The 26,673-nt window shown below is 43.2% G+C and overlaps 1 protein-coding gene across 1 annotated transcript in view; it reads left to right on the top strand.

The window, feature by feature from the left end:
- The window catches only part of LOC122797744, a 1,403,591-nt gene that overhangs the window by 1,016,764 nt on the left and 360,154 nt on the right, over positions 1 to 26,673 (top strand). The window contains exon 17 of the mRNA XM_044066269.1: positions 1,707 to 1,830. Within this exon, the coding sequence (XP_043922204.1) occupies positions 1,707 to 1,830 (124 nt within the window). The remainder of the gene's footprint in view (positions 1 to 1,706; positions 1,831 to 26,673) is intronic.

Here is a 26,673-nt window from a genome sequence, read left to right as displayed (position 1 = left end):
CAGCAGGAGGGCCAGATTCTCCACCCACATCTTCAAACCCTGAACATGGCAGCCTGGCTCATTACCTGATCTCTCCGTTATCATCCCTCAGTAAACAAGTGTTGGATGTCATTCTGGAGGCAAGGAGGCCTAGTACTAAAAAATTCTATGCTGAAAAATGGAAAAGATTCTGTTCCTGGAGCCAAACTTACGGGATGGGCACAGCAGCACCCAATTTACCTCAGATTATTCAGTACTTAACTGAGATGCTTCACAAGAGCCTTTCCTTTTCCTCTATTAAAATTCATGCTTCAGCCATTTCAGCTCATTACAGTACAGAGCCACTCCTTTTCTCTCTCATCAACTGTTGAAGCAGTTCCTCAGAAGGCCCAAAAACTTAAGACCACCCAGGAGAGCCCCTACCCCAGCCTGGGACCTCAACTTTGTATTGGAAAAACTCACTCTACCTCCCTTTGAGCCAGCTGCAAATGCAGAGTTGAAATTCCTTTCTTGGAAAACAGCCTTCCTTCTAGCCATCACTTCAGCAAGAAGAGTGTCTGAATTACAGGCCCTCATGGCAGTGGAGCCTTTCATCATCTTTCATGCCCAAGGTGGTATCCAGTGTGGCCCTTAATCAGTCCATTCATTTGCCAACCTTCTTTTCTAATCCACAGAACAAGGGGGAACGAATACTGCATTCACTGGACATGCACAGACGACTTAGATTTTATGTGGACAGGACTAAACCTCTCAAGAAATCTGAACAGCTGGTGGTTGCATTTGCTGCAGGGGCAGAGGGGAGGGCCATTTCAAAGCAAACCATTTCTAAGTGGATAGGCCACTGCATTAATTTCTGCTATAAGCACCATGGAAAACCTACCCACAGGGGATTAGACCACATTCAGCCAGGGCTGCATATACCTCTATGGCCTTTCTCAGAGGTGTCCCCTACCAGGTACATCCTAGAAGTTGCTACCTGGAGTTCTGTACTTAACTTCACCAAGCGTTACCACTTGCTAATTTTTTCTAAATCCGGAGCTGGTTTTGCCACTGCAGTCTTGCAGTGCCTTAAAGCTGGTCCTAATGATATCTAATTACCTCCTCCCATCCTTAGCTTTGGGAATCTACCCAAATGTGATGACTGTAGCAGTGAAATACGAAGAACATAGTACAGTTGTGTACATTTACCATAAATGTAGATGTTCGAGTGTATTCGTTGTTGCAGTCCTGGTTACCCTCCCTCCAGCCCCCTGAATTCTATTGACTATACCTCTATTCTTATTTAGTATGCTTAAAGATTTTTGGTGTATTTGCTTTTTTGTTGGAGGTGTAACCTTGTATATATAATTGCTTCCCATTATGGGGGCACCTGACATCTGAGGCAAGAAAAACTGATGTAATGGCGTCAGCTGCATGCTTTATACCCCTGACTATCTGACGTCATGGAAGATGAGACATCAACCGACGCAGGACCCAAGACTTTGATAATCAGGCCGACTGAGGGCTACTGCAAGCAGTTAACCCAAATGTGATGACTGCAACAGTGAATATACTCGAACATCTACATTTATGGTAAGTGTACACAACTGTACTTTCTCAGAATCTTTGTACATTAAATGTTTTGTATACTGAGGTTCTTGTAATTTCTCAGTGTATTTTGTTATTGTTTAGTAATGCACTGTTGATCTTTGACTCAAGTGCCTTATTTGTACTTCCATACTTTTTAGATGTAGATCCAGAAACTGGACGTGCGCACATTATAAATGACTCTTCCACAGACTTGAGATTTGAATTGACTTGGCCAGGCCATTGTTTAACAGTTACACCTCATCATGGAGTAATTGAACCTCGGTATGTATTTTAATGCATCTTATTTTGAAAGCATGGATCCTCACCATGTATTTTATTTAATTCATTTTGCAACACATTATCATACATTTAGCACTGGGTGTACTGCTGAGTTTGCAATGTGTCAGTGCATGGAAAAGTGATGGGTGACCATGGCACAAGTAGTAGAATTGCAACATTCTTCTAAGACTGAAAACAGTGTTCCATGTGAGCTGCTGTGAAGCCTACCTCATGAGATTACACACCAGCAAAGTTGCAGGAGTCAGCTTGACACTTTCTTTTCTGTGACTATAGGCATCCCACTGCCTAAACCAGTGGTGGTCTTGCTCTCAAGTCAATACTGATGTCAAATGGCACACTTACTTCATTTACTTAGTATGGGCTTGTATCCACCTAATATTCTCCTCAGTTTTAAAACCTTTCGTTAGTTTGACTTAAGTTTTCTTTTTATGAGTACAGCTCATTAGTCAGCTAAGGCTTATTTAGTAAATGTAAATTCTTCAGTGAAGTTTGGTCATTCTTGATGTGGTATTTTCTTCAATTGTATTTCCTTCCCTGTCAGATATGGAAAAGTGTCTTTATGATATGCAAACAACACCAAAATGTTTAATTTCTGAGTGTGCATTTTGTCTAGTATTTTCTTACAGTACTCATGGGGTAATGGAGTACAAAAATCAAGAGGCTTAAAGCTGTGCAGTCATTTGTGCTACATATGATAAAACAAGAATAATGTTCCTCTTATGAGATTGGAGGATTAGAAATTTCATGGTAAAGAGAGAGAACTGGGAACATTTAAAATCTCAGCCTAGAGAACAGTTTGTGAATTTTATAAACGATTGTTTTAAAAAGGTCGGGAAGTAGTTTTTAAATTCCTTTAAAGAGATTTATCCATTGGCTTCCATATGGAGAATATCACAGCTTTTCAAAAACATGTTTAAATAATCTTGTCTATGTAATTTCAATGTGCTTGCATAACTAATGTCTGTACACTGGCGCAGCCTAAAAGTCATGCAACATTCAGTAGAAGTTCACACTGTAAGACTTGAGACTTTCAAGCAGTTCCCATCAATAAGAATCTGTGTGTACTGTTTTAAAACAATCTATATTTAAACTATTGCCAAAAGAATCAATATATTGGCCTCTTAATTGCACCATTAACAGAACAGTACTTGAATATTTCCAGCACAGATACTTCTGGTTGGCTTCTGCTTCATGTCAGGAAAAATAATTTCTCTAAAATATCTAAGACTATGGCACAATTTGCCATATTTCCCAGATTTGACAGTTCATCATTCTCTGACAAAGGTTCAATAATGAAACCCTGGCTTTTTACAGTTATGCTGTAAATTGCCAGTATCTGTGTTAAAGTTCACCTTTAATATCCTGTTTGAAAGAGGAAAAAGACTTTTATATAAGCCAGCTCTGTCTCCTGCTTCTGAACATAATGGTGAGGCTTCTCTTTCTAAAGAAGGCAGCTATCTTAGCTCAGAAGCATTTTAGAGGATGAGACTGCAGCAGCTGAGATGATTTGTTTCTCCATCGCCGAAGGCAGGCAAAAGCTTGTTAAGTTTTCATCAACCTCCAAGATGTTTAAGCTATACAGGACAGTTTACTTTTTTACAGATGTTCTTCATCTCACATTGCTGCAGTCCTTACATATGGGTAGTCCGCTGTCCTCGGTCGGCTCGAATACCAAAGTATTAGGCTGACGTCGGTCAAGGCGCTTAAAACTGACATCAGGACGTCAGGGTACAAAAGCGCATGACCGACGTCACATCCTCAGTATTTTTTGCCGCATGGTCCGATGCAGAAGCAGCATTGCAAGTGCCGTTCGGCGTTCTGAAATTTTTCGAGTTCGGAGTTTCAGACCGAATCCAAGTTGGCTAAGTACCCCGTTGGGGAATATTTTGTTTTTTTCTTGCCTCAGTGTATTACCAGATGTCAGAAAAAGTAAATAATTGTATTTCTTGTGGGAAACAGATACCGCATAGGGATTATCATTCTTTGTGCATTCCTTGTTTGGGGCCTGAGCACGACGTAGTCGGGTGTCGCTTTTGTGCTAGGTTTAATAAGCGCACTATTAAGCGAAGGTTAGATTGTGCTAGGCTGGTCTTCGGGAAGCGGTGCAATTATAACATGCCGTCGGATACTCCGACGCCCGCTTCCACGAAGAAGCGCAAAGACAAAGCGGTTAAACCCAGGCAAGATGAGTCGTCCGTTCCGGACGCCGGTTCTTTAGAGGCTTCAATGGAACCGGTGGTTCCGATGGAGGCTTCTCTGGAGTCTCAGGGGGAGACCTTGATTTTGCAGGATGTGGCCTCTCAAGAGGCAGGCCAGGCTGAAGGGGCTTCTCAGGTTTCTATTCTCCCCTCCCTTCCCAGGGTGGTTAGGCCCTCTCCTTCTGTTTCCAAGGCTTCTTCCAGAGGTAGGCCAAGTTTAGCTTCTGTTGGTGTCACTCCGAGTTCAGCAGGGTCTGTGCCTAAGAAGCACATGCTTAAAATGGCAGAAGATTTGATTACTCTGATTAGAGGTTCTATGCCCCCTCCTGATAAGAGGCCTAGGGTGGAGCCAGAGTTGGAAAGTTTTGAACAGGCTTCGGATGATTCAGAGTCTTCGGCTGAAGACTTGCAGGAGTACACTCCTTATTCTGATTCTGATGCAGAAGATTCCACTCCTTCTGCTTCTCCTCCAGAGGATTTTTCTTTTTCAGAGACACTTCATTCTATGAGGGAACATTTTAAGTGGGAAGGTCAGGACTTCTCTGATTCACGGAAAAGGCTTAGGGAATTTTTGTTTTTACCTCAACATAGGCCCTTAGCTATACCTCCTGTCCTGGATGTTGTGCAAGATGTATTTTCAGAGGCTTCACTTAATCCTGATTCTCTGCCTCCTGCGCCTGTTAAACCGGATAGGTATTACAGGGTGCCTGAGGCTCATAAATATCTCTATAAGAGTCCTAGGGCGGACCCAGAAACTATTAGCCAGGGACCTAAGGGTGTCAGGGCTTCTGTTGTAAAGAATCTGGTTCCTCTAGATAAAGAGGCCAGAGCTTTGGATAGATGGGGAAAGAAGGTCTATACATCTTCTACCTTAGCAATGAGGGCTTTGAATTGCCAGTTTCATATGTTGAAATTTCAGAATTTTCTTCTTTCTCAATTGAAATCTAAGGTGGATGCTCTGGCGGAAGGCATTGAGTGTAAAGAATTACAAGATTTGGTGCATGTCTCTGAACAGGTGGGTAAGCATTCTTTACAGTGTGGTTTTGAAGCTTTGCAGGCCTCTTCTAGGGTGGCTGCCACTGGTTCAGTTCTTCGCAGGCACGCCTGGCTTAAGGATCAGAATTTATCTGACCATGTTAAGACAAGGATTTTGGATGCTCCTTTGCAGTCTGAAGTGTTGTTTGGTCCACCTGTGGAGTCGGTCTTGAAGAAAATGGAAGACAAGGCTAAGTCTATGCAGACTGTTAAAGATTTTTTGCAGGTTCAGCCTCCGAAGTTTAGTAGAAATTGGCCTGCTAAGGGGTGGACGTATCCTTCTTCTGATTCTCAGTCTAGGGGTAGATCTAGACGTGGTAGGGGCAGAGCTCAGAGTTCCTTCAGACCTAGAACATGGAGTTCACCTGCACAATCTTCGAGTGAGGGCAGGGGCCAGTCCTTTCGTAAACAGGCCCAATGACCTACTGTTTCAGCTGCCAGATCCTTCTTGCCTGGCAGCACCTTTGGGAGGACGGTTGGCACTCTTCAAGGAAAATTGGATGTTAATTACCCAGGACAAATGGGTGTTGGATATCATACACCAAGGTTACAAGTTTTATTTCCATACCTTGCCTCCTTTCAAAGGCATGCCAGATGTTCCTCCTCAGCAAAGACTAGAGGCTCACAAACAGATTTCTCTACTACTTCAAATAGGAGCTATACAACCGGTCCCTCTGCCAGAAGTGGGCCTAGGATTTTATTCTCGCCTGTTTCTAGTACCGAAGAAAGGGAACACGTGGAGACCAATTTTGGATTTATCTATCCTCAACACATATCTGGACATTCCCAAGTTCAAAATGTTGACGTTACAACAGCTTTTACCTCTGCTGGGCAAAGATCACTGGATGGTGACTCTGGATCTCAAGGAGGCTTACCTTCATGTTCCTATCAGGCCCAGTTGCAGGAAGTATCTGCGTTTTCGGGCTGGGACTTTTCATTATCAGTTCTCTGCATTGCCCTTTGGCTTATCTACTGCGCCCAGAGTGTTCACAAAGGTTCTGGCTCCAGTGATAGCTTTCTTCAGGCTAAGAAGAATACAAATCTATCCTTATTTGGACGATTGCCTGATTCTGGCTCAAGGAAAGGACGAACTTCTTCATCATTTACAGTATGTGATAGCAGTGTTAAGATGCCTAGGGTATTCTGTGAACGAAATAAAGTCCAGTCTAGTACCCTCTCAGGACATGTGCTTTCTGGGTGTGAGACTGAATACAGCATCCCAGATGGCCTTTTTGACCCCGGACAAACAAAAGAATCTTTCTCTTTATTTCCATCAATTGTCTCGTCAGTCCAGGCTGACTGTAAGGACAGTCCTTTAAGCCTTGGGGTTCATGGCATCTTGTATTCTGATACTTCCCAATGCCAAACTGCATATGAGGAAGCTACAATGGTATCTCAAAAATGTATGGACGCAACACTGCCAAGATATGGACACTGTCATTCAGATAATACCTTGTATTCAAAAGGAATTTCTGTGGTGGGCTCAGGAATGTCACCTAAACAAGGGACTCTCTGTGACCCGACCAGAGGCGAGTCAGATTCTAACGACAGATGCCTCAGACAAAGCTTGGGGAGCTTATCTAAATGGAAAATTGGTACAAGACACGTGGCCTGCCAGACTTCAACATTTACATATCAACTTGAAGGAGATGTTAGCAGTCCAATTTGCATTGATAGCTTTCAAGGATTTACTTCTTCCAGGGCAGGTGTTGATTCAAACAGACAACACAACTGTCATGTGGTACATCAACAAGCAAGGGGGGACTCATTCTTACCCTCTATGCAGACAAGCAATGATTTTGTGGGAGACTGCTCTCAGTTTGCAGCTACATCTTCAGGCAAGGTTTCTGCCAGGAGCACAGAACTCCTTAGCAGATGTGTTGAGCAGACAAATCATGGATCCCCACGAGTGGAAATTGGATCCTCATGTATTTCAAAAATTGACAGTGTTATGGGGGACTCCAGACATAGATCTGTTCGCTTCTCCACTAAATTACCAGTTGCCAAAGTTTTGCACAAAAAGGTTTCATCCCACAGCTTGGAAAGTGGATGCTCTCTCATTCAATTGGAGCAATCTTCACGTGTATGCCTTTCCACCATTGCCTCTCCTCCCAAAGGTACTCCTGAAGGTCAGACAGGACAAGCCAACCATGATTTTAATAGCTCTGGATTGGCCTCGACAGCACTGGTACCCATTACTGAGAAGTCTGGTACGGGAGCCTCCATGGCCTTTGCCTTCGATTCCACACCTGCTGTCTCAGGAGAACAGTCACCTACTCAATGTCAAACTTCAGTCTCTGCATCTAACAGCCTGGCATATTCTGTTTTAAACCCTGAAGGGTCTCGGCTTCCGCAACAAGTTTTGAATGTTATTTTGGAGGCCAGAAGGCCTAGTACAAGGAAAGTTTACGCAGATAAATGGAGGAGATTTTTAATTTGGAGTACAGCAAAGGACTTTGAGGTTTCTAAACCTAATTTAAGTGTTGCTGTTCAATACCTTACTGAGTTATTGGACAAAGGTTTGTCCTTCTCCTCTATAAAGGTTCATGCTGCAGCAATTTCTGCTCACCATGACTGTGACCCACCATTATTTTCTCATCCTTTGTTTAAGCAATTACTTAGAGGGGCAAAGAATATAAGACCCCCACGTAGAGCTCCTACTCCTGCTTGGGATCTCAATTTTGTGTTGGAGAAACTCACTCTACAACCTTTTGAGCCTGCAGCTACTGCCGAGTTGAAATATTTATCATGGAAGACTGCTTTTTTGTTGGCCATTACCTCTGCGAGAAGGGTTTCTGAATTACAGGCCCTTATGGCGGTTGAGCCTTTCTTAATTTTCCACAAGGACAGGGTATCTTTGCGTACTAATCCTTCCTTTATGCCTAAAGTGGTTTCTAGTGTGGCTTTAAACCAAACTATTCATTTGCCTACTTTTTATGCAAACCCCCAAAATAAAGGGGAAAAGATTTTGCACACTTTGGATATACACAGGCAGTTGCGATATTATTTGAGCAGAACTAAAGGGTTCAGGCAGTCTCAGCAGTTATTTGTTTCATTTGCTTTGGGTTCTCAGGGCAAACCTGTTTCAAAACAAACTATTTCTAAGTGGATTGGTTTTTGTATTGCCTTCTGTTATTCCCATCATGGTAAGGAGATTCCAGCTGGGATTAGGCCTCATTCCACTAGGGCTACTGCCACTTCTACAGCTTTTTTAAGGGGCGTGGCTACTAAAGATATTTTGGAGGCAGCTACTTGGAGTTCAGTGCATACTTTCTCTAAGCATTACCACCTTCCACTTTACTCTAAATCTAGGGCTGGATTTGCCACTGCAATCTTACAGGGCATTTTGGCAGCTCCTAATGCTTTGTAGTTTTGCCATCCTCCCTTACCTCTGCTTTGGGATTCTACCCATATGTAAGGACTGCAGCAATGTGAGATGAAGAACATAGTACAGTTTTGTACCTACCATAAATGTAGATGTTCGAAGATCCACATTGCTGCAGTCCAATTTTCCCTCCCTCCTTCCCCTCTGTAGTTTGAGGTGGTTGTGTGGTTTGGGTTGTAAATATTGTAAATATGGTTAGTGCAGGGGTGGTTGGTTGTTCCTTGCTGTTTTTTGGCTTTGGCCTTTCTTTTTAGGGACTTCTGACATCTGGGGCAAGAAAAGACTGAGGATGTGACGTCGGTCATGCGCTTTTGTACCCCGACGTCCTGATGTCAGTTTTAAGCGCCTTGACCGACGTCAGCCTAATACTTTGGTATTCGAGCCGACCGAGGACAGCGGACTACCCATATGTAAGGACTGCAGCAATGTGGATCTTCGAACATCTACATTTATGGTAGGTACAAAACTGTACTTTTCTGGATATTCTATGACACAGTTTAAGCATCTTTATTAAATCAACAAATAACATGAGCACATATACATTGCCAAAAAAATAAAAACTGTAACATTTTATTTTCTTGCATTATAAAACTTTTTTACCTTTTTTTAATAATTTTCATTCACTCTTTCATTACTACATGGGTCTATATCAGATAAACGAAAGTTTATCTTACCGAACGCTAACATGAGCGAAAATCCCGGAACCCGAAACCGGAATTGTGAGATCGCAGTACAGAGAAGATGGGAATATCTGCCCTTTCCTCACTGTAGTGCGATCTCGGAGTTGGAATATATATTTAGCGGGGGTGGGTGGGGGGTGCAGCCCCCCACAATTGCAGTTTCGAGTTCCGGGATTTTCGATAATGTCAGCGTTTGGCAAGATAAACTTTTATCTAATATAGACCCTTACTAAATTGCTCACTTCCTGTCTTCCCTTAAACCTGTCTCCTCGTTTTCAGCATTCTTCTCCATGTATTTTTCCTATGTAATGTGCTTCTTCCCTTTTGTCAAAATCTTGCCTCCAGCTCGTTTATATTTCCATTTTTTAGTAATTGCTTTTTTTTGGAAGCCAGTAACCTTAATTTTGGTAAGGCTTTACTATACCTAAGCGTTCAGATCCTATAGCTTAGATATTTCTGACAGAATACTCAGTAGGGAATGTTTACAATTGTTCAACTCATTGCATTCTGAAAAGACATTTCCTAATGACCTCGCTTCTTCCCAACACATAGGTTCATAGGTGTGTACTAGGCTAACTGCCCTGGAGCCTATATAAGCCTAGCCCAAGAAGATTCCCTGGCATCATGCCATCCAAAGTTAGTTCCCAGTGCCCCTGTCAAGCACGGCTGATCTCCGGGGTCAACTTCCTTTTGCCCACCCACTCGTCAAGATTCCTCTTAGAGGACCAGTAATGTGCTCTGCTTGATGTGAATGGGAAGTTTGTTCCAGAGTATGGGAAGTCTCTGGGTTAGGAAACTATCCCTCCAGCATGTTCTGTTTATTGTGGTAATGAGGTTAAGGTCCCTGGAGCGTGTGACATGGAGGGATTGGGATTTCTTTAGGTGTAGCATATCTAGCAGCTCTGGGTCAGAAATGGCTTTGTAGGTCAAGGAGAGATTGCCTCTAAGTAGGCGATGAGACAAAGTATAGCTGGAGTTTCCTGTGTCTGTCCATATAGGGCATGTGTCTAAGGCCTAAGATCCTCTTAATGAGATATTTTTGTGGCTTTTCCAGTTTTTGTAGGTGTCTAGTGAGGTACATACCAAATGGGGTGTTGTATAGGTTCATAGGTTGGTACTAGGCTATCAGCCCTAGGGCCTATACAAGCCTAGCCATAACAATTCTCTGGCTATTTCTTCCCACACTATTTACTTCCCTGGACCCCTGTCTAGCAGGGCGACTGACATGATCCCCGGGGTGAATTTCCTTTCTCCCATCCAATCATCAAGGTTCTTTCTGAAGAGGGCCAAAGAGGCACTCTGCTTGACATGTATGGGCAATCTTTTCCAGAGTCTGGGGAGTCTCTGGGTCAGGAAACTTATCCCTCCAGCATGTTTTGTTTATCATGATGACAAGGTTTAGATCCCTGGAGCGTAAGGCTCTGAGGGATTGGGATTTCTTTAAGTGTAGCATGTCCAACAGCTCTGGATTTGACATGGCCTTGTATGTTAAGCAGAGATCGCCTCTGAGTAGACGATATGCGACAGAGTATAGCTGGAGTCTTTTAAGGCGGTCAGCGTAGGGCATCTGCTTTTTAGGCCTGTGATTCTTTTAGTGAGGTATTTCTGCGGCCTTTCCAGTTGTTGCAGATGTCTTGAGAGGTACATAGCAAATGGGGCATTGTATTCTATAATGGGTCTAATGAGGGATGAGTACAGTGGGACAATGATCTCCTTTTTTCTGGATGAAAAGTCCTTAGTGATGAGGTACGTCACATAAAAGGATTTCCTGACTGTTGTGGCGATGTGTTTTTTTGAAGGTGAGACCACTGTCCACCTGTGTCCCTAAGTCTCTTATCACACTTTCGGTGTTTAGTGTACTGCCACCTATATGGTAATTCACGGATACATGTTTTTTCCCATTTCTTGGCATTGAGCTTGAGCCCATGGCTCTGGCACCAAGCATCTGTTTCTGTAAGGCCCTTTTGTAGAGTATCCACATCATTTGGGGATTCAATAATGGCTCCCAGTGTGCAGTCATCTGCAAACTTTGTTAGCCAGAGTCCCTTAGTGTTGGCCTGTACTTCAGAGAAGTAGATGCCAAACAAGAGCGGTCCCAGGACTGAACCCTGAGGTACTCCACTTGTCACTTGTCTGGAGCTGGATTTGGAGTCAGCTACTTTTACAGTGTGGGTTCTATCAGTTAGCAACCCATTGGGTGAAGTAGGGATTAATACCCAGCTTAGAAGGTTTATCTATGATTCCAGAGTGGGGGATGGTGTCAAAGACCTTGGCAAGGTCTAGATAGGCTATGCGAACCACCTTACCCTTGTCCATGGCTCTGGAGACTGATTCAAAGAAGTCAGTCAGGTTCAGGAGACAAGATCGGCCCTTCATGAACCCAAACTGGGTGGGGTCCAGTGTTTGAAGGTTGCCAATGTCTTTGTTTATAAGTTCCATGATAATACGCTCCATGGCCTTGCAGATAAGGCTTGTCAGACTGATGGGACAGTAGTTTCCGGGATCCAAGGTGGATCCGCCCTTGTGGAGTGGGATAACTGTAGCTCTGCACCACTCATTGGGCACGAAACCTGAGGTGAGGCTATGATTAAACATGACACTTAGGTGAGGTGCCAGTTCATATTGTAGTTCATGTAGTACACAGCCTGGGATGTCATTGGTCCCATGGATGCTGTATTCTTAGCTTTGGAGAGTGCGTTGTTTACCAGTGTGGCCGTTATTACTGGAATTTGGCAATCATCCGGTATTGAGATGGGCCATTTAGGGGGTGAGAGGGGGGGTGAAGTTGGCACTGAATCGATCTGCCAGGATATTGGCAATATCCTTGGGATCAGTATATTTAATGCCATTCTGTTTTAGCTCAGAGCAGATCTGAGCATTGCCATTGAGATTCTTGACATAGTTATAGAATGCTTTGTGGTTGTTTTTGGAATCTTTGGCAATTTTATTTTCGTAACTAGCTTTGAAGGATTTCATGAGGGATCTCAGTTTCTTACTGAGGCTGGTAAGGGAGTTTTTTGCATCCTGGGATTTTCCTGTTTTCTGCAACAGTTTCTTCCTTTTGTTGTAAAGTTTGTTTATGGCAGGGGACCACCATATTGGCTTCCTTTTTTTTGGATGAGAGCATCTTGGTTCTATTTGGGATGGCGCGATTCATGCATGAGTGGATGTGCTCATACAGTGTCTTAGTGTAGGATTCAGCAGTTGAACTTTCAGTTCCCGTCTGCATGGGTGTCATGAAGTTTGTCACTTCTGACTTGAGTAGCATGAAGTTGGCTTTGGAGAAGTTTTTTATGGAGGTTTCCTTACTGGGGGTGGGGGTGGGATGTGGATGTTAAGGGTGATTAGCTTATGGTCAGACCTGGCTAACGAGGGGGTGACCATAGGTGTGGAGCATTGATTTCCCATGTTGGTAATGACCAGGTCTTGGATATTGTAGCCACTGGTGGGACTATGGATTAGTTGATCCAGGGCGTTGGAATTTATGAATTCCAAGAACCGTTGGGAAAAAGTGTTGGTACATGAGTAGTTTTCCCAGTTAATGGCAGGGTAGTTAAAATCACCCAGTATTAGGGTTTTTGGTTCTATCTTAATATTTTCCAGTATGTTTAGAATATTGTATAATAGGTCTAATGAGGGACGAGTAGAGAGGGATTATGACCACCTCCTTCCTGGATGAGAAACCTTTTATAATGAGATATGCCACATGGAAGGACTTTCTGACTACAGTGGCAATGTGGTTTTCAAAGGAGAGGTTGTTGTCAACCTGTATACCCCGGTCTCTTATCACACTTTCGATGTTGAGTGGACTACCGCCTATGTGGTAGTTCATGGCCACCAAATTTTTCCCAAAGGGAATGACAATGCACTTTTTGGCATTGAGCTTAAGTCCATGGTTCTGACACCAGTCATTGGTGTTAGTGAGGGCTTTTTGTAGAATGTCTACATCAGTTGGAGAATCAATAATGGCTCCCAGTTTGCAATAATCTGTGAACTTGGTCAGCCAGAGTCCCTTTGTGTTGGCTGGAATTTCAGAGAAGTAGATGCCAAACAGGAAAGGACCTAGGACCCGATCCCTGTGGGACAGCACTTGTAACTGGTCTGTAGTCAGATTTGGAGTCCGCTACTTTCACAGTGTGGGTTCTGTCAGTGAGCCAGTTGGCAACCCATCTTATTACATAGGGGTTTATGTCTAGTTTAGTGAGTCTATCTATGATTCCTGAATGAAGGATGGTGTCGAAGGCCTTGGCAATATCTAGGTAGGCTGTGCGAACTACCTTGCCTTCATCCACAGCTCTGGTGACAGACTTGGAGAAGTCTATCAGGTTGAGCAGGCAAGATCTACCTTTCACAAACCCATACTGCAAGGGGTCCAGAATTTGCAGATTCCCTATGTCCTTATTTATAAAGTCCATGATGATGCGCTCCATAGCCTTACATTTCAGACTCGTCAGGCTAATGGGGCAGTAGTTCCCAGGGTCTGTAGTGGCTCCCCCTTTGTGGAATGGGTTGGCAGTAGCAGTGCACTACTCGGTAGGAACAAAGCTTGAAATGCGTCTCTGATTGACCAAGGTACTCAGGTGGGGTGCCAGTGCACTTTGTAATTCATGTAGAACACAGCCAGGTATATTATCAGATCCCATGAAAGCTATATTCTTGGCTTTGGACAGTGCGTTTTTTACCTGTGTAGCCGTGATAATAGGGACTTCGCATTCCTCAGGTATTGTGATAGGCCCTTTAGGCGGTGAAAAGGGGGTAAAGTTCGCACTGAACCTGTCAGCCAATATGTTGGCAATAGTTGGTTCTGTATATGTATTGCCATTGTGCTGTAACTCAGAGCAGATCTGAGTATTGCCATGTAGATTCTTGACATAACTATAGAATGCCTTGTGGTTGTCTTTAGAATCTGAAGCAATTTTATTTTCATAGCTAGCTTTAGAGGATTTGTTGATGGATCTCAGTTTTTTGCTGAGGGCTAACAAAGGAGTTTTTCCAGTCTTGGGATTTCACCCTTTTCTGCAACAGTTTTTTCCTTCTGTTGTAGAGTTTGTAGTGGGGGACCACCAGATTGGCTTCCTTTTTTTGGAGGAGGGTGTCTTGGTTCTGTTTGGTATGGCCCATTCCATTCACTTGTCTATCTGCTCATACAGTGCATTGGTGTATGATTCAGCAGTCATGCACCTATTTTCCATTTGCATGGGTATTGTGAAGTTAGCCACCTCTGTTTTTAGAAGTACAAAATTGGCTTAGGAGAAGTTTTTTACGGTAGTTTCCTTCATGGGGGTTAGGGTGGGATGGTGGATATCCATGTTGATGTGTTGATTCATGGGTACCGGGTTTTTCCTAAAGGGGATGGAGACGGTTTTTGGCATTGAGCTTAAGGCCATGGTTCTGACACCAGTCGTTGGTGTCAGTGAGGCCTTTTCTGTAGGATGTCAGCATCACTTGGGGAGTTAATAGCCAACTTGCAATCGTCTGTGAACTTGGTCAGCCAGAGTCCCTTCGTATTGGCCTGGACTTCAGAGAAGTAGATACCAAACAGGAGAGGACCCAGGACCAAACCCTGTGGGTCTCCACTCATGGCTGGTCGGCAGTCTGACTTGGAGTCAGCTACTTTCACACTGCGGGTTCTACCTGTGAGCCAGTTTGCAACCCACCTAGTGTTATAGGGGTTGATGCCTAGTGTAGTGAGTTTTTCTATGATTCCTGAGTGGGGAATGGTATCAAAGGCCTTGGCCAGATCAAGGTAGGCTGTATGAACCAGCTTGCCTTCATCCACAGCTCTGGTGACTGACTAAAAGAAGTTGATCAAGTTGAGCAGGCATGATCTACCCTTCACAAAACCAAACTGTGTGGGATCCAGAGTTTGGAGATTCCCTGTCTCCTTGTTTATTAGTTCCATGATGATGCGTTCCATAGCTTTGCATATCAGACTTGTCAGGCTAATGGGGTGATAGTTCTCAAGGTCTGTAGTCGCTCCACCTTTGTGGAGAGAGATGACTGTAGCAGTGCACCATTTGGTAGGGACAAAGCCTGGGGTGAGGCTGTGATTGAACAGGGCACACAGGTGAGGTGCCAGTTCACTCCGTAGTTCATTTAGAACACAGACAGGGATATTTTCAGGTCCCATAGAAGCTGTATTCTTGGCCTTGGACAGTGCTGTTTTAACCTGTACAGTAGTAATACTGGGTGGCTGGCAATCTACTGGTATTGTGACTGGTCCCATGGGGGTGAGAGGGAGGTAAAGTTGGCATTGAATATGGCGGCCAGTATATTGGCAATATCTGTTGGCTCGGTATGGGAGGTACCATTATGCAGTAGCTCAGAGCAAATCTGGATATTGCCGTGTAGATTCTTTACATAACTATAGAAGTCCTTGTGGTTGTCTTTACTATCTGCTGCAATTTTTTTTTCATAGCTAGCTTTATTGATGAGAGATCTTAACTTTTTGTTGAGGCTGATAAGGGAGTTTCTCCAGTCTTGGGACTTCACCTTATTCTGCATCATTTTCCTCCTTCTGTTGTGGAGTTTGTTTATGGCAGGGGACCACCAGATTGGCTTACTTTTTTTTGAGGAGAGCATCTTGTTTCTGTTGGGTATGGTGAGATCCATGCATTTGTGTACGTGTTTGTACAGTGCTTTGGTGTATGATTCGGCGGTCATGCAACTGATCTCCACTTGCATGGGTGCAGTGAAGTTAGCCACCTCTGTTTTTTTGGAGCCCAACTGATCTCCACTTGCATGGGTGCAGTGAAGTTAGCCACCTCTGTTTTTTTGGAGCCCAAAGCTAGCTTTGGAGAAGTTTTTCATGGTGATTACCTTTGTGGGGGGTGGGGGTTTGGGGGTGGGAGGGATGTGGATTTCCAAGGTGATTAGTCTGTGGTCGGATCTAACCAGGGAAGAGTTGACTATTGGCGTAGAGCAATGGTTTCCCATGTTAGTAATGACCAGGTCAAGAATGTTGCTACCTCTAGTGGGGGTAAAAATGAGCTGGTCCAGGGCATTGGAATTAATGAATTCCAGGAAATGTTTGGCATTTGTATTGGTACACGAGTAGTTTTCCCAGTTAATGGAGGAATAGTTGAAGTCACCCAGTATTAGAGTGTTAGGTTGGACCTTAATATTCTCCAGGGTGCTTAGGAACATGGAGTGTGAATCTTGGGACATGGTTAGGGACCTATAGCAGGCTATGACATGAGTCTGTCTTACCGAATGTTAGCTGCACTTGAAGTATCTCAGATGCGTTATGTTGGGCTATCAGTCTAGAGGCGTGCGCATCCTTTATGAATATGGAAACACCACCGCCTTTGGAGCTTCTGTCCGAGTTCTGGGGCCGAAAGGTGTGGAATGAGTTATAGCTTGGTAGTGCAAGGGTGGTTTCTACTGCCTTGAACCACGTCTCTGTTACAGCACAAATGTCTATGTTCTTCATTTTAAGGAGTGCTTTGCGCAAGTGCATTTTGAGATTTAGACTTGTAGTGTTCTATCTCACTGTTAGTCACAGGAGACCTAAAAACAGTACTGTCTGGTTAAAGGATACCTTTAAAGTGCAACTTCTTTTATAAACAAATACAAGCTTGTCACCTATCACTTGTACTAAATCATAATTCCCTAAAATAATTTCCCAGTTATTTCTCAACACTTTTTTAAGCAATTCACTATCAGTAGTCATATCAAGGACAAAAGATGGTCCTTCAAATCCAACACTCTACTGAGAAAAATAACTGCTCAGTTCCAGATTTTAAGATAGGTGGGAATAAAACTTCTCTCATAGATTTAACCTCTAAGGCTGTTTTAACAAGTTTATCTGATGTATACCCTCTATTAATAAACATATTAGTAATAAAATCAGTCTCAGCTAAAAAGTCAGCTTCCTTTGTAACCAACCTTGAGACCCTAATGAACTGGTGTCTAGGAATATTTCTCTTCATATAAAAGGATGATTACATTTAAAATGTAAATAACTGTTGACAAACGTATTCTTATTACCACTACTTTGAACCTTGAGACCCTAATGAACTGGTGTCTAGGAATATTTCTCTTCATATAAAAAGGATGATTACATTTAAAATGTAAATAACTGTTGACAAACGTATTCTAATTACCACTACTTTGAAAACATTTATTAACTCCATCAAATTCAAGATTAACATCCAAAAATGAACTTTAGTGCCAATTTCACCCGCAGTAAACTTTAAAAAAATGTAGTACTTGCACAAAATAATGACAATTAGATACAGACCCATGAAACATTAAAAAAAAAAAAAATCGCAAATCTCAAAATAAAACACATGAATAATTGCGTGTGGGTAAGATAATGCTTTCATATAATCTAAAAATTAGGTTTGCAAATGTATGGACTTCTGCAGATCCCATGCTGCACCCTTAATTTGTTGATAGTAATTCAAATTAAAAATATATTTTCAAGAATTAATTTTAGAAAAGAGTAATAAAAAATAATCCTAGTAGACTTAATTTGTGTTAAAAGATAAATATGATCTATTAATCTCAATTCCTTGGTCCTGGGGAATACTAGTAAATAAATCAATATTAACAGCAACAAAGAACCCCTCTTCTTTGCCAAATGTAAAACCCCTAAGTTTTTCCAAAAAGTCCCATGAATCTTAGTGATGAGTCTAATTTACAACAGTAAAGGATTCAGAATTGTATCCTTGTAAGCAGATATCCCTGTGGTAACATTACCAGATCCAGAGACAATAGGTCTAAAAGGTAGACACTGAACATTTTATGAGATTCTAAACAGCACACACAGCCTATGTTCTTATTGAGCCAAAATTCAAACAGTGGATAAATCTATTTGGCCTTTGAATAAAAAAATCAGGTAAATTCTGTCATATCTATACTTTTTATGAGTAGTAACCAAAGTGATGGGTCTATATTCAGAAACATTAGATAACATGTTTAAAATACGTTTTCTGTTTTAATTCACATGATGTTTTTCTTTCATAAGTATTTAAATTGTAAAAGCTTGATGGCTTATTAAATTCATGAAAAATATGGCTTTCACAAAGGTTTGGAAAAGTATTATAGTAAGGTGAGTGGAGGATAGAAAACAGAAGATCTGATGTTATTTTCAATCGTTCCTCAACCTGTGGCTTCAGTTACAATCCTCGGATTTGACTTGACTACTTTCCATAGCTTTAGGATCCGATTCTTGAGCTACTTCATTGCCATAATGCCTCATTCACACAGAATTCCTCAGATCTCTTTTTCTGCTCATCGAAGATGGACCGGGATTGCGAATCTGTCAAGCTGCTTGTGGATTTAGTGAGTTTAGTTTTCTTTTTTCAGAGTTTCTTTCTGTCAAAAATGTCTCTCCTTTTACTACTCTTCCTTGCCCTCTGACTACTGTAAAGGAAAAGAAAAGCTTATATTAGTTCTTTAGTCATTTCTGTACTTGAGTACAACTTGTTACCATAGCTGGCCTGGCACACTTCAACAGACTACAGAGTGACTTAGTCAAGGAACTCTAGCTCTGCCCCAGGGTCCATGTTTGCTGAGGAACAGAAAACTTTTTCCTCCAGGATGGCCACCCTATGATCTATATCAAATGTGTCCATGAGGTTAATCTCGCATGTGGCAAAGGCTACCTCAAGGGCTGCCAGTTCTGGCATTGTCATAAGGCATCATGCCTGGATGCAGCTTTGTGACTTCACAGAGCCTTTCAAGGCATCCTTCATCAGTGCTCCTTTTGCTGGATCATTGTTTGGGCCCACAGCTAAAGAGACTCTCTCCTGTAGTGAGAAAGACAGAAAAACTCTGTCATTGGGTTTTTCAACCCCACAAAGACCTTCTTCCAGGAACCAGCATGGTTCATAGGTAGGTACTAGGCTGTTGGCCCTAGGGCCTATATAAACCTAGCCAAAAAGGTACCCTGGCTTTCGCCCCCAAAGAAAATTATTTTCTTGTGCCCCTGTCGAGCAGAGCCACAGATGTGATCACCAGGGTGAATTTCCTATCTCCCATCCGGTCATCATGATTTTTCTTGAGTGTTACTGAGGATCTTTGTTTGCTATTGATAGGTAGTTTGTTCCAGGGTGTGGGAAGTCCCTGGGACAGGAATCTATCCCTCCAGCATGTTCTTATTGTTGTGACAAGGTTTATGTCCCTAGAGCGTGAAGCTCGGAGGGATTGGGATTTCTTTAAGCGTAGCATGTCCAACAGCTCTGGTGTTGACATAGCTTTGTATGTTAGGCAGAGATCACCTCTGAGTAGGCAATATGCGACAGAGTAAAGCTGAAGGTTTTTTGAGACGGTCTGTATAAGGCATCTGTTTGAGGCTGGTAATCCTCTTTGTGAAGTATTTCTGCGGCCTATCCAGTTGTTATAGATGTCTTGTGAGGTACATACCAAAAGGGGAGCTGTATTCTACAATGGGTCTAATGAGTGACGGATAGAGGGGAACAATGACCTCTTTTTTTTCCTGGATGAGAAACCTTTTGTGATGAGGTGTGCCACGTAGAAGGATTTCCTGACCACTGTGGCAATGTGATTATCAAAGGAGAGACTACTGTCCACCTGTGTCCCAAGGTCTCTTTTCACACTTTCAGTGTTAGGTAGACTACCGACTATGTGGTAGTTCATTGGTACAGAGTTTTTACCAAAAGGGATAACAATGCACTTTTTGGCATTGAGCTTGAGGCCATGGCTTTGACACCAGGCATCTGTCTCAGTGAGGCCTTTTTGTAGGATGCCCACATCATTAGGAGTTTCAATTATGGCTCCTAGTTTGCAGTCATCTGCGAACTTCATTAGCCTGTATTTCAGAGAAGTAGATACCAAACGGGAGAGGACCCAGGACTGAACCCTGTGGTACTCCACTTGTCACTGGTCTGAAGTCTGATTAGGAGTCTGCTACTTTCACAATGTGGGTTCTCTCAGTGAGCTAGTTTGCAACCCATCTTGTGACATAGGAATTTATACCTAGTTTAGTGAGTTCTATCTATAATTCCAGAGTGGGGGATAGTGTCGAAAGCCTTGATGAAATCTGGATAGGCTGTGTGAACCACCACACCCTCATCTACGGCTTTGGTGACCGCTTCAAAGTCATCTCTCACATTTAGGAGACATGATCTGCCTTTTACAAACCTGAAAACCAGAACACGGTGGGGTCCAGAGTTTGGAGATTACCAATGTCACTGTTTATAAGTTCCATGATGATATGTCCCATAGCCTTGCAGACCAGGCTCGTCAGGCTAATGGTGCGGTAGTTCCTGGGGTCCGTGGTGGCTCCCCCTTAGTGGAGTGGGATGACCGTCTATGCACCATTCATTGGGCACATAGCTTGAGGTAAGGCTATGATTGAACATGGTACTTAGATGGGGTTCCAGTTCATTCTATAGTTCATGTAGAACGCAGCCTGGGATGTTGTCAGGTCCCCATGAATGCTGTGTTCTTGGCTTTGGAGAGTGGGTTTTTTTACCTGTGCAGCCGTGATTACAAGAACTTTGCATTCTTCCGGTATAGAGATGGGCCCTTTAGGAGGGGGTGCTAAAAGATGTGGTTCAAAAAGTCTGAAGGTCCTTTTCAGGAATCACAAGAGAGATTTTTTTCCCCCAGAGGCAGAGGGTGAAACAACAGTAATGGTAGACACCGCCCACGCACCAGAGGGCGTCAGCAAAATCAAGGATCTTGAGATTTGTTGTCTGATAGATCCTTCCAGCGCTCCTAAGAAGTTGTCCCTCTGCATCATCTTCTTGTTAATGTTGCCAAATATCTGCCTTTCCTCCTCAAAACCAAATTGATTAGATCTGTCAGTTTTTGTCACACTCTCAACTAATTTAGACATAAAATGTTATAATCCTGATTTAAAATTGAAATGTCTCTGTATGAAGCTGGGTGTGAAAAGTATTTAGTATTTTAGGTTAATACAGCCACCATAGTTTTCTTCCAAGATGCTGTACCCCTCTCCCTTTTAAATATTGTTAAACAAAACCGTCCAGATCTTATTCCCTCCTACCTTACAAATTTCCATAGGAAGTCTCTCTGTTCCCAGAGACTTCTGTTGATTTTATACATCATTGCCTTTTCTCTCATCTCTTCCTATCTAAACTATTAATTGTTGTGCCTCATTTCTTTGTTTTCCTTCCCTCCTCTTTATACAATTTTTGAATACAATTTCCAAAATATCTGCATGATCTCTGGTTATTTTTCTTGTCATTGCCTTCCTATTGCCTAACTCATTGTGCAAAAAATATTTGTGCTCCAGAGTGATCAAAAATAATTGCTGTACAGCAGCTTCTCTAAATTTATGCATATTTTCTAAATACGCCTTTGTTTTCCTTTTAGCACTAAGAAGTGCTCATATTATTGTTTTGTAGAATTCCCCTTCTACAATTCTCTAACCTTTGAGAGCCCCCTAAGTAATTCCTGTTGCTACTTTCCCATATATTTTTCTTATTTCTACCATGTTTTTAAGCATTCTCATTTTATTCCACTCGCTAGCTATTCCTTCTGAAGAAATGTGTCTGTTCCCTAACAGCTTTCAAGTTATTTCCACTACGCATTCCTTACATCGCTCTCTCTTTAGCAGACAAATAGGAAAGCAGAAGCCTTTTGTTTTCTTCATTGCGCTGCTGCTTTATCTTTGTTTTTATTAGTGCTTTATTTTCTGTGCATCAAAGCTTTTGATTAAACATGCTCCAGTGAAATATAATGATCTCATCTAGTCCATTTATTGTATCGTGGGGAATTGTTAATTCTGACTTCCTGCTACTGAATTCATATTTTCCATACCATATATTCTCCTATACTATTGGACGGTCACGGTGGTGCAGCGGTTAGCGTTGCTACCTCACAGCAAGAGGTTCTCCAATTCAATCCTCAGCTGGGGTGCCTTCTGTGCGGAGTCTGCATGTCCTCCCTGTGGTCACATGGGTTTCCTCCGGGTGCTCCGGTTTCCTCCCACATCACAAAGACATGCTGTAGGTGGATTGGACACACTAAATTGGCCCTAGGTGTGAATGCGTGCATGTGTGTGCCTTCAGTGGAAGGTTGGACACTGGGCTGGCAGCTAGACACCGTAAAAAAAACTCCACTGCCAATCATGAGAGGACAGGTGATCCGCTGTGGCGACCTCTAACCGGGAAAAGCCGAAAGAAGAAGATATTCTCCTATACTATTACAGAAATGTAGCCTCTTTTATAGGTTCATAGGTTCATACTAGGCTATCTGCCCTAGGGCATTTATAAGCCTAGCCAGAGTGTGTATGGCTTTCCCCACCCCTTAGGATGAGAATACTATACCCATTAGTTTGCTGTGCCTCTGTCCAGCAGTGACACAGAGATGAGTCCCAGGGTAAACCTACGATCTCCCATCCACTCGTCAAGATTTCTCTTGAACAGAGTCAGTGAGGGGCTCTGCCTCACATGGACTGGGATTCTGTTCCATAGTGTAGGGAGTCTCTGGGTGATGAATCTGTCCCTCCAGCACGTCCTATTTATATCCGTGTTGAGGTTTAAGTCTCTTGCTCTCGTGGCTCTGGTGGATTTGGATTTTTTGAGGTGGAGCATGCCCATTAATTCCGGGTTGGACATGGCCTTGTATGTCAGGCACAGATCACCTCTGAGCAGACGGTATGCGACTGAATAGAGCTGGAGTTTCTTCAGTCGGGCAGCGTATGACATATGTTTGAGCCCCTTTATCCTTTTGGTGAGGAACTTTTGGGATCTTGCCAACTGCTGCAGTTGTCGGGTAAGGTACATTCCGAATGGGGCGTTGTACTCGATCATTGGTCTGATAAGTGAAGAGTACAGGGGTGCAATGACCTCTCCTGATCTGGATGTTAATCCCTTCATGATCAGGTGGGCAATGTAGAAGGTCTTCCTAACCACTTTGGCAATGTGAGTGTCAAAAGAGAGGTTACTGTCAACTTGGGTCCACAGGTCCCTGATAACTTCTTCCGTGTTTAATGGATTACCACCTATGTGGTAATTAGGGGTTACCTTGTTTTTCCCAAAGGGTATGACTATACATTTTTTGGCATTTAGCTTAAGGCCATGGCTCTGGCACCAGTTATCCATTTCTATGAGACCTCTCTGGAGGATGTCTGTGTCTGATGGAGTGTCAATTATGGTGCCCAGTTTGCAGTCATCTGCAAATTTTGTCAGCCACAATCCGCCTATGTTTACCTGCACTTCAGAAAAATAAATGCCTAACAAGAGGGGCCCAGGACTGAGCCCTGTGGGACACCGCCGTGACCGCTTAGAGTCTGATATGGCACCAGCAACTCTAACCCTGTGGGTTCTGTCCTTGAGCCAGTTTGCAACCCATCTTGTGACATATGGGTTTACATCTAAGCTGGTGAGCTTTTCTATGATGCCTGAGTGGGGTATTGTGTCAAACGCTTTTGCTAGGTCAAAGTAGGCTGTGTGAACTGCCTTACCCTCATCAATGGCCTTAGTGACTGTTTCGAAAAAGTCGACCAAGTTCAAGAGGCAGGATCTGCCCTTGACAAAGCCAAATTGGGTAGGATCCAGTGTCTGTAGGTCCCCAATGTCTTTATTTATGAGTTCCATTATGATCCTCTCCATAGCTTTGCAGACCAGGCTTGTCAAGCTTATGGGGAGGTAATTTCCAGGGTCCGTAGAAGCACCGCCTTTGTGGAGTGGGACCACAGTTGCCGTACGCCATTCTTTGGGTATGTATCCTGTAGTAAGGCTAAGATTAAACAGCAGCCTTATGTGTGGGTTTAGTTCCTCATTGAGTTTGTGTAGCACACAGCCGGGGACACCGTCCGGTCCCATTGATGCTGTGTTTTTTGCTTTAGAGAGAGCAGCTGTCACCTGGGCATCTGAAATGTTTGGGAGGCTAGACTCTGGTGGGATAGATATTTCTCCTTTTGGGGGGAGGGAGGGGAGAAATTTGCACTGAACCTGTCTGCCAGTATGTTGGCAATGTCTGTGGGTTCAGTGATTTTTGTATCATTTTGGACTAATTCTGAGCATATCTGGGAGTTTTCACCCAGGTTTCTAACATAACTAAAGAAGGCCTTATGATTGTTTTTTGTGTCTTTAGCGATTTTTCTCTCAAAGTTGACCTTGGATGATTTTGAGTGATCGTAGTTTTTTGCTAGTATTGATCAGAGATGGGATTTTGCTCTGTCATGTAGTAGCTTTCTCCTCTTGTTGTAGAGTTTGTTTATGGCTGGGGTCCACCAGACCGGGCGCCTGCCTTTGGTGGAAGGGGTCTTGATTTTATTAGGGATTGCTTGATCCATACATTCCTGGAGGTGCTCGTAGAAGGCATTTGTAAGGGTTTCAGCAGCGTGGGTTGTGGTTTCCACTGGCTCGGGGGCCTTGAAGGATACCACTCCAGTCTTAAGAAGTGTGAAGTTTGCTTTTGAGAAGTTTTTCACTGTGGTCTTTTTTGCTGGGGTTGGGGGTGGGATGTGGATCTCCAGTGAGATTAATTTATGGTCTGATCTCACCAATGAGGGATTTACTCCCGGTGTGGAGCATTTTGTCCCCATGTTTGTGATGATCAGGTCTAGTATATTTTGTCCTCTTGTGGGAATGGTGACTAGTTGTTCCATAGCATTTGAGTTTATGAACTCCAGGAACCTTTGGGCTAGGGTGTTGGGGCTTGAGTAATGTTCCCAGTCTATGTTTGGGTAGTTGAAGTCACCCAATATGATGGTGTTTGGAGAGACATTCATACTCTCCAGTGTCTTCAGGAAGGCTGTGTGGGTTTCCTGAGTTTGAGAGGGTGGTCTGTAGCATGCTACAAACTGTAGGGCAGTTTTACCTATGGTTAATTGCACCTGGATGGTCTCCGATGCTTTGTGCGTTGCCACTAACCTGGAGGTGTGGGTATCCTTTATGAATATGGATACTCCCCCTCCTTTTGTGGTTCGGTCCGGATTTTGGGGATGGAACGCATGATATGAGGTATAACCTGATAGTGCTGGGGTACTCTCAGGAGCCTTGAACCAGGTTTCAGTCACAGCACAGACATTGATGTTCTCCATACTGAGGAGGGCTTCAAGGGTGTGCATCTTGAGGTTTAGACTTCTGGCATTGAGCAGTATTACCCTTAGTTTTTTTCCATTTTTGTTTTCTAGGGCGGTAGGTTTATCATTTGAGCCTTGCCTAAAAAAGGCACTATGGGGGTGGCAAGAGCCTTTGCCAATATCCGGAAGCCCAGGGTGACAGGTGCAAGCTGTCCCTCATGGCAGCGTGGCTTGTCAAGCATGTCATCCCAGGCAGACAGACATTGGATCCCCTTAGAATGACACCAGTAATTAAGCCAATTATTAAAGCTGATCATTTTGTCTCTGTTTTGTGGCATCATTCTTGGTGAGGGTAGGATACTGCTCAGGGTCAGGGTCATACCGGCCTGGGCTACATAATCTGAGAGCTCCTCTATGTCTCTTTTCATGTAGTCCGGGGAGGTACGTCTCAGGTCGTTCACACCGGCATGGACAATGACTGAGTCATACTTGTACTTGCTGTGGAGTGACCTGAGTGCTTGTGTTATGTGGCGGATTCTAGCACCCGACAGGCAGCTTACTGTGATCTTTTCCTTGTTCAGTCTGGTGAGTGGGACGTCAGTGTGTGTGTGACTATGGAGTCACCTATAACAAGTGTGTCTGGCATTGTGTTTGGCCTTAAGGGCTGTAACTGTTTAGCACACTGACTTTGAGAACTATGTGTTGCATGTCTTATGTCTTGAGGTGGCAGTTGCTTGGGTGTCTGCTTTGGAGGCCTCTGTAGTTTTTGTAGATTTTTGATCAGTGCCTCCGAGTATGTCTTTGTGTGTTTATGTATTTGTTTTGCAGTTGTGATAGTTCTATGTGAAACTGGGTTTGTGGTGTGCGTGGTTTCCTTCTCCTCCTGTTTGGTCTTGCCAGTCCTGAGTTGAGAGAGCTCAGCCTCCAGTTTGGCTATATAGTTGCATCTCTCACATGTATTTGTGTTTTGTGGGAGAAGGAGTGGGTTATCTGTGTACATGAGGCAATTGTAACATTGCCTCAAGATACCCAGATTCACCAGCTGAACAGGAGAGGATGCTAGCAACTGACCCTTCGACATGCTAGAAAAAGTGAAAAAGTTTGCTGTGTAACTGAGTCAGAAGGGACCTATAGGGAAATGGGTACTCAAGGGGATTCTAGGCTAATGTAGTACTTTGTTTAGTATATAAGTACTTTACCTATATAAAAATGCTTTAGGAGCAAGTGCTGAGCTTTTGAGATAGAGAATAGACTGTTTAGATTGCAAGTAGAGAAGTTCTAAGGGAAAAATTGAAGAGCAGACTTTACAGAGCCAGAAATAGTTTAACCTTGTTTAACTGGCGCTGCCCGATGGTGCTCTGTGGGCAACTCCGCGCTAAATCATCATTTTGTTGTATTTTCCCTTCTAGATACCCCTGATACATCCTTACCATTGCAAATTAGGTTGTACTCCCCTCCCATTATTTCATGCTGAAAATTTGTATCACAATTCTTGTAAGTTGCATAACACTAGTTTTAAGTGGAATATAAATGCATATGAGCGTAATCCTCCTCCCC

The sequence above is a fragment of the Protopterus annectens genome, chromosome 3.part1 (genome assembly GCF_019279795.1).
Source record: "Protopterus annectens isolate FY-2018-M chromosome 3.part1, PAN1.0, whole genome shotgun sequence".
NCBI classification, from domain to species: Eukaryota; Metazoa; Chordata; order Ceratodontiformes; family Protopteridae; genus Protopterus; species Protopterus annectens.
The sequence above is the reverse complement of the archived record's forward strand: the minus strand, read 5'-3'. Positions and strand labels throughout refer to the sequence as shown.